At 45.1% G+C, this 15,051-nt stretch overlaps 1 protein-coding gene across 1 annotated transcript in view; it reads left to right on the forward strand.

Annotated features, from left to right (window-relative positions):
• Positions 1 to 15,051, forward strand: part of NUGGC (nuclear GTPase, germinal center associated) — a 41,501-nt gene that overhangs the window by 19,921 nt on the left and 6,529 nt on the right. The window contains exons 10-13 of the mRNA XM_052645316.1: positions 4,512 to 4,617; positions 4,986 to 5,119; positions 10,616 to 10,780; positions 13,293 to 13,450. Coding sequence (XP_052501276.1) covers positions 4,512 to 4,617; positions 4,986 to 5,119; positions 10,616 to 10,780; positions 13,293 to 13,450 — 563 coding nt within the window. The remainder of the gene's footprint in view (positions 1 to 4,511; positions 4,618 to 4,985; positions 5,120 to 10,615; positions 10,781 to 13,292; positions 13,451 to 15,051) is intronic.

The raw sequence follows: 15,051 nt of genomic DNA on the forward strand, positions 1-15,051 counted from the left end.
AAGATAAATATAAAGAAAACCACCTCAATGTTAGATGTGGTAGTTGAGGTGGCTTTGCTGAAACTCAATCTTCAGGGCTTGGCTTAATAGGAAAAGCATATGCCCTTGCAGCCAGTTCTATAGTTAACTGCTTTCTGTATTTTGACTTCAATTATTTGGATGCAGAAAATGTCTGGTGTACAATGTGGAAGTGAAAATTGCAAAGCTTTTGTTTCTAATTCAGAATAATCAGACCTCATGCATAAGCCAAGGTCTTCTACCAAGCAACTCTTGAATGCTGATTTTAACGAGGCAGTAACTCAGAAGAGCTGTTCTTGTTCTCATTAATTGTGGAGGACATAATTATATTGTTTCTGGAAGTAGAAACAGAAAATATTGGGTTGGCCAAAAAGTTTGTTCGAGGTTGCGTGCCATCTTATGGAAAAACCTGAACAAACTTTTTGGCCAACCCAATACCTCAATTTACAATTCATGATTTTATTTACTGCTAATAAATGTGGCAAACTGGTGTGTATGAGATGGGGTCTGTGCAAAAATGTCAGCTTGCAGATGCCTATGGTTCTGACTCTTAAGGGCACAAGTTCTTTAAAGTCTGCACACCTACCCCTCTGATGGCTACACAACACCTTCATTCTCCAGCCACCTTTTTTTCAGTCTGAATTGTTGTGAAACCTTTACTTGTCCTGCAGGCCTTCATTTGGAGCATATTTTAATTTAGCCATGGAAAAAATGAGGCAGAATTTGATTATATTTGATTATATACACATAGAAATGTGTATGCTTATTTTTTAATTACAAAAATGAAAATTAAGAAAAAATATTTATGGAAAATGACAGACTCCTGGGACTACTCTCATTGATCTCAATTTGGGGATATTTTAGAAAGGTGATTTTCTCAGTAGTATGGAGAACATGTGTGTGCTAAGTCGCTCAGTCGTGTCCGACTCTTTGCGACCCTATGGGCCATAGCCTGCCAGGCTCCTCTGTCTATGGGATCCTTCAGCCAAGAATACTGGAGTGGGTAGCCATCCCCTTCTCCAGATCCTCCCAACCTAGGGATTGAACCCACGCCTCTGACGTTTCCTGCATTGGCAGGCGGGTTCTTTACCGCTACTGCCTTCTGGGAAGCCCAGTATGGAGAACGGATAGTGGGAAGAGGGGGTGGTGAAGACTGGAGGCAGACAGATGAGCTGCGGAGGCTTTTTCTGTAATCCAGGTGGTGTTACAAAAATAAAAGAAGGAGTGATGGGAACCCGAGTCAGCCAGAGGAACTCAGAGGAAGGATCCTCAGTCACGCTGGCAGTTAGGGTAGGTGGTGTTGAGAAGTTCAGGGAAAACTGAAAGCTCAGGATGGCTGACTGTATGTGGCAGGCAAGAGAGAGCTGGGTTTTGATGTTCAGGCATGCCTTTTGAGCTGATTATTACACTGCATTTTGCCTTCGCTTTAGCAAACCTGTAAAGAAAACCGGCACCACTGTTCCTGTGTGTTCCTCTTTATTACTTGCACACAATTACCATGCTCACACTTCTGACCACAGATGTGTGGCGTTTTCCCCACACCGAACAATTCTCCCTGATCTCAGCGGGGTGCCTTACAGTTTAACTCAGTTTGACACTGTCTACTTAGAGAGAGGGCTTCCCAGGTGGCTCAGTGGTGTAGAATCCGCCTGCCGATACAGGAGACGTGGGTTTGATCCCTGGGTCAGGAAAATCCCCTGGAAGAGGAAAGGGCAACCCATTCCAGTATTCTTGTCTGGGAAATCCCATGGACAGAGGAACCTGGCAGGCTAAAGTCCATGGGGTTGCCAGAGAGCTGGATACGACTAAACAACAACAACCACCTGGAGACAGCATCAGACCCCACAGGTTAAGGGTTTAGTCCCACAAGACTGCCCCCACTTTAGATACGGATCTCAAGAAGTAGGTCTCCCAGTTACGCACGACTGCTGACTTCATTACAAACTGGTTCCTTTGACTTCCTCTCCCTCGGATTCAGTTATTTGCAAGAACAGCTCACAGAACTCAGTGGATCAATTACTCACATTTACCAGTTTACTACATAATAAAGAATTTGGTATAAATGAACAGCCAGATCAAGATACACATAGGGCAAAGTCTGGGAGGCTCCCCAGGGCCGGAGCTTCAGTCCCATGAAATTGGGGTGCATTCCTCTCCAAGTATGTGGATATCTTCACCAACCTGAAGTTCTCTGAACCCTATGTTATTGGGAATTTATGGAGCTTCCTCATGTAGACATGATCAATTATGAACTACATTTCCAGCTCTTCTCTCCTCTCTGGAGAAAGGGGGTATGCTTAGAAATCCCAAGGGATTCGGGAGTTCTGTGCTGGGAACTGGGGTCAAAGACTAAATTTTAGAATGAAAGATTCTCCCAACACCTCTTTGTATAAGGGTCTCAGGAGCCCTGTGTCAGGAACTCAGGGCAGAAGCTGATAGACAGACGGAGAGACAGATATTATTTCACAATACCTTATTGTTTTACTCAGTTTAAATATCATATGAACTCGTTGCTTTTCACAGAATTATTGTGTTCTGTTTGATGTTCAAGTTCACATGTTGGCCCTTAATTTAAGCTGAATCCTTTCAGCATCAGACATTAAAAATCAATATCCTCATATCAATAACCTCAGATATGCAGATGACACCGCCCTAATGGCAGAAAGCGAGGAGGAACTAAAGAACCTTTTGATGAAGGTAAAAGAACAGTGAATGAAAACTGGCTTAAAACCCAGGGTTCAAAAACTAAGATCATGGCTTGCAGTTTCATCACTTCATGGCAAGTAGATGGGGAAACAGTGGAAACAGTGACAGACTTTATTTTCTTGGGCTCCCCAATCACTGAAGATGGTGACTGCAGCCATGAAATTAAAAGACGCTTGCTCCTTGGAATAAAAGCTATGACAAGCCTAGATAGCATATTAAAAAGCAGAGACATTACTTTGCTGACAAATGTCCATCTAGTCAAGCCTATGGTTTTTAAAGTAGTCATGTATGGATGCAAGAGTTGGACTATAAAGAAAGCTGAGTGCCGAAGAATTGATGCTTCTGAACTGTGGTGTTGGAGAAGACTCGAGAATTCCTTGGACAGCAAGGAGAACAAACCAGTCAATCTGAAAGGAAATCAGTCCTGAATATTCATTGGAAGGACTGATGCTGAAGCTGAAGCTTCAATACTTTAGCCACCTGATGCGAAGAGCCAACTAATTTGAAAAGACACTGATGCTGGGAAAGATCTCCTGCTGGGCAGAGAAGGGGGCGACAGAGGATGAGATGGTTGAATGGCATCACTGACTGAATGGATGTGAGTTTGAGCCAGCTCTGGGAGATAGTGAAGGACAAGGAAGCCTGGCATCCTGCAGTCCATGGGTCTCAAAGAGTCGGATGCTACTTAGCAACTAAAAACAACAAGACGTTATAAGACTATCTTTGCTCCCTAGCAGCAAATTTATATTCAGACCAATTTTTTTTTTCCTCTGTCCCAAAACATGGACCTATTACTATAAAATAAACTTGGGTTTCTTTTAGTGAATGAGTGAGTGAAAATCGCTCAGTCATGTCTGACTCTTTGTACCCCATGGACTATACAGTCCATGGATCCATGGAATTCTCCAGGCCAAAATACTGGAGTGGGTAGCCGTTCCCTTCTCCAGGGATCTTCCCAACCCAGGGATCTAACCCAGGCTTCCCGCATTGCAGGCGGATTCTTTATCAGCTGAGCCACCAGGGAAGCCCAAGAGTAGAGAATAATATTAAAAATAAAGGTTAGGGCACAAGGGGTATATATCAAAATGCTCATACAAGTAAAAGAAGTAGACAGGTGTTATCACTGCAAAATGATTTAAGTGACAAAGCTAGATTTTTTAAAAAATGGGGTTACAACTAATTCAAAAAGATACACGCACCCCAATGTTCGCATCATTATTTACAGTTGCCAAGACACGGAAACAGTCTAAGTGGCCATCAGCAGATGAATGGCTGAGTAATATTCTTCTGTAATATTCACACACACACACATATATATATACACATAGAGCACATCTTCTTCGTCTGTTCCTAGCACTTCTATGAACACTGGGTGCCATGTAGCTTAGAGGTTTCTCCAGATACATGCCCAGGATCCAGGATTGCTGGATCCCACGGTAACTCTTGTTTTTTTAAAGATTAAATACACTTCTGAACTATTTTCTATACACACTTCCATACACAAAAATAGAATTGCTATTTTTTAACTCCGCAGAGAATCTCTGCAACAATGTCCTCACGACCTCTGACCTGGCGAGGGGGACAGATGGGAACATCTGACCTTGAGAATGTTGCTTATTCCTTATGGGGCTCGTCTGACCTTGAGAATGTTGCTCATTCCTTATGAGGCTCGTGCAGAACTGAAAGTGGATGAGCTCAAGTTTGCTGAAGGCTCTGGTGAAGCGGGTGCATGGCTGCCTTTGTGGTGGCTGAGTGATTCTGTTCCCTGTGTGCCTCTCTCACTTCAGAGAAGACTGCCAGCTGACTCCAGGGTTCTGGAAGCCTCTGAGCTGGTGTACACGGTCAGCGCCCAGGAGTACTGGCAGCAGGCGCTCCTCACCGAGGAGGAAACTGGTAACTTATATAAATACATGTATTTTTATCTCACTCACTAAAATTCTCACAAATAAGCTTGGCACTCTGAGTTTCCCATCCTAGAACTTTCTGTGCCACACTTCTAGCTTGCCAGTTTCCACACCTATGAGCAAATGTGTGTGTCTCTGCATTGTTGTGCTTCCTGACGCTTCACTGCTGACCTCCCATCTGTAGTCGCTGATCCTAGACCGGGGGAGACAGGAAGATTGCTTTCATGAGCATCCCACCCACAGAGGACCTCAACTGAAGTTGATTCAGACTGCCATCCTGATCTGTTCATTTTCAGGAATGCTGTTTCCTATGAACTCTGGCCCTTTCAAACTGTTTGTGTTGCCTGTGAATTCCAGAAATCCCCAAGCTAAGAGAATATATCAGGAGAAGGCTCCTGGATAAGAAGAAGAGGATGGTGACCAAGTACGTCACTGAAGCTTTTGGCCTGTTGCTCCTCACAGACAGTTTCAGCTGCACGGACCATGTGCAGGTATGCCGGGGAGACCCCTGGGCTGTGTGTCCTTTGCCTCCCAGCCTGGGCAGAACCCTCCCTGTTACCAAGTTAGAGAATTAACTTGGAATGACTTTTCTTTTCTGACCAGAGGAACACCCTAAACTCAGAGAGTCTAAAGAAAATAAAGATAATCTGAGGGTTAACGTTGTAACCTTTGAGGAAGGAAGAAAAAGAATTTTTTTTTTCTTTTTTCACTTGTGACAGATAGGCTGAGAGGGAAAGTTAAAAACAGTCACTTTAGACTCTACTGGGACTTGAATCAGGTAGAGTGTGTTTAATGGTAGGAGAGATGTGTCTTCTGCTGGAATAAGCTGAGTTTTCCTGGTGGCTCAATGGTAAAGAATCCGCCTGCCAATGTAGGTTTGATCCCTGAGTCAGGAAGATCTCCTACAGAGAGAAATGGTAACCCACTCCAGCATTCTTGCCTGGAGAATCCCATGGGCAAAGGAGCCTGGTGGGCTACAGTCCATGGGGTTACAAAGAGTCGGACACAACTAAGCGACTTAGCTCACAAGCATGTAAAAAGGATATGCTGCTAAATTATAAGCTTGGAAGAAAAATCTGCAGCCAGAATAAATCACCAAAAGCATTGCTTCCTTGTGAGGGATTGACTATACAGACAGACAGGCATATGTAAAAACAGAATTTTGGCCCACAGTCTACAACCACCAGCCTAGGAAGCCAACCCCTGATCTGCAATAAACAGCTCACAAAGTCAGCCTGCTCTATCTCAGACATGTAGGAAGTTAGACTGCTATCTCTGATAACAATCTAAGAAGCAAAGCAATAACTTCTGTGACAATCAGCCCCAAATGGCCAGACCTTGGTTAAGGGCTAAGGGCTTCCCTGTGTGCTGTGCTAAGTCACTCAGTCCTATCCAACTCTTAGTGACCCCATGGACTGTAGCCCACCAGGCTCAAGGGCTTCCCTAATCTTTTTTTTAATTTTTTACCCTTCATCCATATTCTATTGCAAAGAGATTACCATGATGCTTAGGTATTTTAAAACATGAGCAGTGGTTGCTTACAGAACAGAAAAATAATTTTTAACAACCTGAAACACACAAAAACAATCCATCTAATTCAGATGACTAGAGGTATGGCTGGAAAGTTACAGCCTCCGTCCAGAGTAAACCCTTTAGCAATGATGGCGCTGCCCTTAATTCTGCAAATGACACTCTCCCAGCAGACCTCACCGTTCTGTTGACACTCATATTTTTGCCATAACTGGCCAGCCATTAAACTCTCATCACAGGCAACCCTGTTAGCTCACGGGCTTCCCTAATCTTTATCCCTGCTTCCAACAAGGACCAATCAAGGAAAGATGAATATATTCATTATTTTAGAAATTCTACATAAGAAGTGCCAAATAGAGCAAGATTCGCCATCTTTTCACTCATCCTCATGAATCACATAGGATCCCTGCTTCTAGGTCCCCACTCACGGCTGCCCCACGCCAGGGGTCTCTGTTCACGGTGCTGAAAGCCTTCCCACCCCTCTGCCTGCCTTTGTGTGCTCAAATCATGTCTGAGTCTTTGCAACCCCATGGACTAGCCTGCCAGGCTCTGCTATCTATGGGATTCTCCAGGCAAAAATACTGGAATGGAGTGGGTAGCCATTCGCTTCTCCAGGGGATCTTTTCGACCCAGGGATTGAATGTGCCCACACTGCAGGCAGATTCTTCACTGTCAAGCCCCTAGGGAAGCCCCTGGCCTGCCTTTGAGTACCTGCCAGATGCAGACGCTGCCCACTGACTCCCTTACTACAGCAAGCTCTGAATTAACAGCCTTTGGACGTTCTCATTTGGTTGGCGTTTCTTTATTTCCATACTTGCTGTCATCTATCATATTTGCTCAGCCAAGCTGTCTGACCTGTTATTATGTAGAAAAGGGAAGGGGTAGAGAAATGTACGATCTGGTTGGTCCCGATAACATGGGACAGTCAACCTGGGAGGGTCCAGTGGAGAGACTAGCTGAGGAGGCTGGTCTGGATGTGACTTCAGTGTGAAAAGGGGGCAATGTTGACTCTTAAACAATGTTTATTTGGCTGCACCGGGTCTTCGTTATGGCTTGTGGAATCTAGTTCTCCAGCCAGGGATCAAACCCGGGCCCCCTGCTTTGGGAGCTCAGTCCCGGGAGCCCCTGGGAAGACCCGCAATGTCAACTGTTAATAGTCCATGTGGTGTTGGTCAAATGTCTTTGCTGTTGTCGTTTAGTCACTGAGTCGTGTCCGACTCTTTGAGACTCCACGCTAGGCTTCCCTGTCCTTCACTGTCTCCTGGAGCTTGCTCAAACCCATGTCCATTGAGTGGGTGATGCCATCCAACCATCTCATCCTCTGTCGTCCCCCTCTCCTCCTGCCCTCCATCTTCCCCAGTGTTAGGGTCTTTTCCATTTTAGAAATTCTACATAAAAAGTGCCAAATAGAGCAAGATTCACCATCTTTTCCCTCATATTTCTTACTCGGTGTTTGTTCTAGTTCTGTGAAAACAAGAAAAAAAAACACCTTTATGGAATTTGAGATTTCCTATTTTGACTTTTGTCCTCTGAAATACTAGTGAAGGTTTTGACATTCCAACTTCCCGAAAAAATTCTTTGGGGTGAAAGTTGCCTTGCTGCCCAGCCAAAGATTGCTTTTGGAAGTGCTGATGGAAAATGAATCAGATGCGGTGCTGTGTGTGGTTGGTTTGTTTGATAAACACCGGGACAAAGCCTTCTGCCGTCCAAGCTGGAGTGTGATATGGAAGTACAGCCTCAGTTCTCTCCTTGTATCCAGACTCTAGGCGACAGAAGACACAGAGGAGGGGGCTGGCTGGAATTCTATCCTAGCCTTTTAGAGGGGGTTGCCAGCAGCCTTCCTCAAAATTCTTTGGCCTTACATATCGGTCTCAGCCTTACTTCTTTGATCTAAAGTTGGAAGGCAAGAGTTTTGTCAGTTCCTTTGTATTCTTTGGGGGAAAAAACCCTAAAATTGTATGTAATGGACCATTTTTTTTAAGATTGCAACTCAAACTCAAAAATTAGAGAATAATGATTTTATTTTATATTTTAAAAATTAATTAATTTCATCTTTGGTCATGCTGGGTCTTCATAGCTGTGCACTGGCGTTTGTCTAGGAGTGGCAAGTGAGGGGTACACTCTTAGTTGGGGTGTGAAGGCTTTCCATTGCATGGCTTCTCTTGGGGTTCCCAGGCCCCAGAGCACAGGCTACTGTAGTTGTGCACGGGCTTAGTTGCTCTGGGGCCTGTGGAATCTTCTCAGACCAGGGATTAAACCCACGTCCCCTGCATTGGCAGGTGGATTCTCAACCACCGGACCCCCCAGAGAAGTCCAGTTAGTGGTTTTAAATGAACAAGGATCTCACCTTTACTTTTAAGAATTAATGGGAAGTTGATTATGACGATCTCAATGCTGAATGAGTCCTGCAGTTATTCATAGTAGATGCCAGCCTTTTCCCCTTTCTTCATTCCCAGCCCTTCTGCTTCTTATCATTCTTTTCCTTCTTCAATAAGGATTCGTTGAGAGTGAGCCACTGTGAGACTCTTGCCTGTGGCGTTCCTTTTCATGACTTCTCTCTTCTTTCATTTTGCTCACCAGTGACACCACACATTTCAAAGAACCCAGCGAGCACTCTGAGAAAAAAGTCCTGCTTATAGAATTCCGGGGCTTCCCTGGTGGGTCAGGTGGTAAAGAATCTGTCTGTACACAGGAGACGGGAGTTCGATTCCTAGGTCAGGAAGATCACCTGGAGAAGGGAATCGCAACCCACTCCAGTATTCTTGCATGGAGAATTCCATGGACAGAGGAGCCTGGTGAGCTACAGTATAGAACTCTAACTAGTGAAAACTCTGAAACTTCCCAGGGCATGCTTGAAATGGGATCGTTTCCATAAACTTCTGGAACTCATCTATTCTGAGACTCAGAATGTAGGAGTTTGAGGCTATTTTCAGGATCATTCAGCTCTATTCAACTTACTTCACAGACAATGCCCTTAAGGATTCAGGGATGATAAGTCATCTAAGGAAGGTCACACCTTAATGCAAGAGCTATTTCTGTCATCCAGTTTGGAATAGAATTTAAAATCCTATGTTATCCAGCCATTTTTCCATGCCACTCACTCACTCCACAAACGTTTATGGACTGCACTCTCCGTGCCATGCCTGGAATAAACAAGCACAAATAACAGTCTGTCTCTTCCGCAAGGTCCTGGCCCAGAGCAGGGAGACACGTGGCCCGAGGGAGACACAGCATAGCAGGGGTGTACCAGATGCAACGGGAGCCCAGGAAAGGGCACCCAAACTCCGCTCAGCCCAGCTCTGCTGGGGGAGTCAGGGACAGCATGACACGAGAAGCGCCTTTTGAACTTTTTCTGGGAGGACGAGAACGTGGGCAGAGCCTGTGCACAGCCAGAAGGATGGCACATTTAGGGAATGGCAGCAAGTTCATGGGCAGCTACACGGGAGGACCTTTTGGGCAAATAGCGAGCTGGCGATGCTGGAGAAATTGGCTGAGTTCTGGCCAAGAAGGGCCTTAAGTGCTGAGCTAAGGAGTGTGGCTTCTTTCCACTGCAGGTGGACACTGCATGGTCTCCAGGGTTCTCATACAGGGGCAGGCACTACAGAGTTCCCAGTTTGGAACCTAGAGGTCAAGACAGCCTCTGGTAGTCACTCCCTTGTACATTTGAATTGACATTTCTTCCCTGATTAGGCTGTTCGCCTTTGAAGCAGGAACCAAGTCTTTATTTTGGTGGTCCTATAGCTCTGTTATTTATTCCAGAAGGTCACTGTTAGCCTGGGACTTGCTAGAAGCATAGAATCCCAGGTGCTCGAGTTTGAACCAACTTGCCCAGTGAGTTCTATGCACATTTTTCTCACACAAATTTGAGAAATCCTATCCTCCCAAACTGCACCAAGTTTATTAAATATTTGTCAAATCAGATGTCATTGGAAAAAAATCTCTTTTAATAACGGCTGGATTTTTAAAAATATTTACTCTTTCCAATAGCCTAATGGATTATACCACTAAAATAAGTTGCAGAAGGCATATATTTGTTCTATTCTCCAATCCCACAAGTGGCTTCCCCGGTGGCTCAGATAGTAAAGAATCTGCTGCCAGTGTAGGAGATTCAGGTTTGACCATTGGGTTAGGAAGAGCTCCTAGAGAAGGAAATGGCAACTCACTCCAGTATTTTTGCCTTGGAAATCCCATGGACAGAACAGCCTGGCAGGAGGCAGTCCATGGGGTTGCAAAGAGTTGGACACAACTTAGAGACACACGCATGCCAATCCCACAAAGCTTAAGGAGATCTAGGGACTGGAGGATGCTTTACTGGGTGATAGGGTGAAGTCCACTGTGGGTGATTAGCTCAAGCAGCAGCAGCAAAAATCTGGACAGGCTTAGAGGAAGCAGACCTGCAAAAGCCGACGCCTATAGGGAGGGCATAGCCTCATACTCCTGCTGGTCCTCGTCCCTAGAATGAACATTTGCACATGAGTGGCCTGCGGAGATTTGTGGAAGAGAAGATACAGCTGCTGGAGATGGCCATTGACCAGTGTTTTGCCCACATAGCGCGGCCCCTGCAAGAAGGGATCTGGAACGCCAGGAGTTCCTACCGACGCATCCTTGGGGCGTGCCTGGTGGTGAGTGACCCTCCAAAGGGAAAGACCATGATATCTGGTGAGGTCGGTCTGATCCCTTGCCTACTTTTCTACTATCCCATTGCTTTCCAGAGAAATAAAGAGCTGTGAAAACTGCACACAGGAAAGCGTATTGAGCAACTGTTCAACTGTGCATTGCAAGGACTCAGGGAGAGGTACATGGTTAGGGAGAAAGAGCTGGAATTTAGGATCTGAGGGTCTTGTTTTGAACGCCAGCCCCACCAAACACCCATTAAGCCTGTTGGATTTTTCTTCTATAAAATGGGGATGATAAATACTTGTCTAGTCTATTTCACAGCGTTGATGTCAGTATCAATTAGATACAATAAGAAAGCATCCTGTAATCTCTCACTTGGATTACAAATTGTTGTTTTATCTTTTAATTAGTTATGTGGCATTTCTAAGGGATGGCAAAGGGGATGAGATGGTTAGATAGCATCACCGACTCAACAGACATGAATTTGAGTGAACTCTGGGAGATAGTGGAGGACAGTTGAGCCTGGTGTGCTGCAGTCCATGGAGTTGCAGAATCAGACACGACTAAGCAACTGAACAACAAGGGATGGGAGATAAGAAATGTGTATTGTTGTTTAAGCCATGAAGTTTGGGGTAATTGGTTTCATAGCAATAGGTGACTAAGTGACCCTAGGGAGAACTGTTTTCATAGGATGGTAGAAGATCCCAGATCAAAAAAGTGAATGGGTAAGTGGGTGCTGAGCAAGTGAAGGCAGGAGGTGGGGACCAGTCCTCTGAGATGACGTACTTGGGGAGGAAGGAGCAGCATCAGGCATCTTCAGGGCGTCACAGGGGCTCTATCCTAGGAACTATCCCCTCTCTCCTTAGCCCTTCAGTGGCTTCTTTCTCTGTGACTACAGACACACCTGGGGAGTTCCTATTGGATAAGCAACTTGCCTTTGTGCTCAGACATTTGGGCAAATATGTATATACTAACATCATAACATTGTATGATATAGTAAAATAACCTAAATGTCTAGTGATAAGACAATGGTACAGTGAATTATGATGCATCCATATGATATTATGTGGTTGTTAAAATATTTTTTGGAAGTATTTGCAATGAATTCAGGAAACGCTCATGTTATAATATTAAGTGAAATGGCAGAATATTAAAATACAGATAGCTAGACAGATATGATAGATGTGGGTAGGTATAGTATGCTGCCAGTTGTACCATGCTACACAGCCATTAACTTAAAATATATTCCCCTAAAACATAGATCACTGATTAATGATCGCAAGTGCTTCCCTGGTGGCTCAGATGGTAAAAGAATCTGCCTGCAATGCAGGAGACCCAGGTTCAATCCCTGGGTTGGGAAGATCCCCTGGAGGAGGAAATGGCAACCCACTCCAGTATTCTTGCCTGGGAAATCCCCATGGACAGAGGAGCCTAGAGGGCTACAGTCCATGGGGTTGCAAAGAGTCAGACACGACTGAGCAACTAAAAAACTACAATGACGATCACAAGGCCCTCTACTGAAATTCTGGTCAGTGCGAATGTATTTTATATTCTCTTATTCTTCTACTGAGAATCAATCACCATGCGGCTAAAATCTGTTGACTCTAAAAGCTCTGGCTTCATAATAATTTTTTTCTTCTCCTTTGTGAATTTATATTTCTGGGAAAAAAATATGACAAAGATATACACATCAAATCACATTTTACCAAATATTTAATAAGAAATATAAAACTGTGGGCTGTGCTTGGAAAATCTGAAACATACTTGCAGTGGAGTCAGAGCACATTTGTATTTAAGAACTGCTCACGTAACACATGTTTATCAAGCACGACATATGCCAGGACCAGACAGTGAGGACGTCATGATGGATGAGACACTGGGCTTAGTCTCAACCAGCTGATGATCCACTGCAGCAGCCTGATGAGTAGAGAGACAAATGCGAAGCCTCTGTATGTGAGCAGAGACAGTAGAGGATGCTTTGGGAGCTCAGAGTGGAAGCTCCTGCTGACCAGAGGTGTGACTGCCATCCTCTTGTGTAGCTTAATAACGAATGGCTTAATTGGAAGATCATGTCTCTACTCTTCTCGGTAATTCTTGCTAATAGTGTTCGGGATCTAGACTAAAACATCCCAAATAGATCCTAAACTAGTGCACAAGTATTATTGATGATTTCGTTTTACTAAAACTTAGGCTAATTGAATGAGCTTCCCAGGTGCCTCAGTAGTAAAGAATCCAGCTGCAATGCAGGAGATGCAGAAATGTGCGTTTGATCCCTCTGTTGTGAAGATCCCCTGGAGGACAAAACGGCTACCCACTCCAGTATTCATGTCTAGAGAATCCCCTGGACAGAGGACCCTGGTGGGCTACAGTCCGTGGGGTCACAAAGAGTTGGACATGTCTGCCTGAGCACACACATGCATGCATGCACGCACACACACACACACACACGAGGCAGTGTAGGTCTGATTCCATGGATTCTAGGTCCCTACTAACTCTGTTATCTTATTGTTTATCCAGAGGAGCAGAGGAAACCAGGGCTTTCACCAGACTCTGAAAGCTGTTTGCCTGAAAAATGGCATCTATGCCTCCAGGACTCTTGCGAGGATTGATCTGAATGAAGCCGTCACACAGCCCATCTACGAACAGATTGATCCCGTTTTTGGGCGCATTTTTAGGTAAAGGAATCCATTTGGCTCGTCTGTGAACAAACATCCTAAGAATGCCTGGGCCAGAGTCTCATCTTCAAGAATTTGTTCTTGGGATCTGGAAGGGTCCAGAGTAGCTTGCAACTTGAGGAGGAAAACTCAGTCTTTGGCAAAACACAAAAGCCTTCTTGGTTGGGTTTACTTAAAATTTTCCCGTGGTGACCTGGAGTGCAGCTGGAGACGCTACTTTGAAACTAATGTTATAATTCCTGTTATTTTTCAAATATCTCCTACAGGCAGCAGGGGATCCATTTTCTTATGGACCTGGGCCCAGGATAGGGTATTTTGGTTGGAAAGTATGGACTTAAGGAAACACACAGCCTTCGTAAATTTCCCTGAGCACGAAAAGGAAAAATGGCTCAGGATGACTCTGCTTGTTCTTTGACACATGGTGTGGGGTTTGAGGCCTGAGCCTTCACAGAGCCTGCTCCTTTCTTTCCTCCTTGGCCTCCAAGGAGGTTTTGGACCTCCTTCCACAGAAACAGTCTTTTATTCCTCACCTGTCTTCAGGCTCCATCCTTCACCCCTGGCATTTCACCTGGCCCCCCTCCTATTTGAACCATTCATTGCTCAGTGTTCCCTGCCCCCCAGCCTTCCTTTAAATTTGTTTTCATCATGCCATTCCACCTATGCCCACTCCCCCTGTCTGCATGTCTGCAGGGTAAACTCCAAATTCCTTGGAATAGACTTCAAGACATTCCGCCTGCCTCCAACTGGCCTTTCCCACCCCTCCCTGTCCCCCCGGCTTTTCCCAATCTGAGGGCAGCAGAGAGTTACTGAGACGTGCCAGGAACCATGCTAAGCACTCCGCATGCATCATGTTATCATATCCTCCCAAGAACCCTCGGAAGTGGCTCTGGTCTGTTTGCAAGTGAACACGCTGCCCCTGGGAGGAATCACACAGCTTTCCCACGGTCACTTGACGCAACAGGTAGAGATCTAGGACTTCCAGCCTCTGCCCGCTCCTCTGCTCACCTCATACCCCCTGGGATGTCCTGAAACTTAGTTCACTATGTCGTCCCTGGGGAGAATGCTGCCTCCTCCTTTTCACATCCCTAAACCGTACACAGCCTTCCCTGGTGGCTCAGTGGTAAAGAATCTGCAGAATCGCCTGCAATGCCGGAGACATTGGGCTCAATCCTTGGGTCGGGAAGATCCCGTGGAGGAAATGGCAGCCCACTCCACTCTTTTTGCCTGGAGGATTCCATGGACAGAGGAGCCTGGCAGGCTTCAGTCCATGGTGCAACTAAGAGGCAAACATGACTCAGTGACTAGACAACGACGACAAACCTTGCCCGTCTTTTAAGGTGTAGTTCGTCCCACCCTTTCAAGTGGGAACATTTGAGTAGCAGAAAGACTATGAGGTTTGAGGTCGAACAGATCAGTGTCTAAGGTCTAACCCTGCTACTCACTAGCCATGTGACTTTGAACACATTTTAGCAACCATTTCCAAACTTCAATTTTCTCTCCATAAAATGGATGTCATTGCACTGACTTCATAGGTTTTTATATCAAGGGCCTAGCACAGCACAGTGCTTGGAATATTACAGAAATTTTATAATTATTAGTTC

Source organism: Budorcas taxicolor, chromosome 8 (assembly GCF_023091745.1).
Source record: "Budorcas taxicolor isolate Tak-1 chromosome 8, Takin1.1, whole genome shotgun sequence".
NCBI classification, from domain to species: domain Eukaryota; kingdom Metazoa; phylum Chordata; class Mammalia; order Artiodactyla; family Bovidae; genus Budorcas; species Budorcas taxicolor.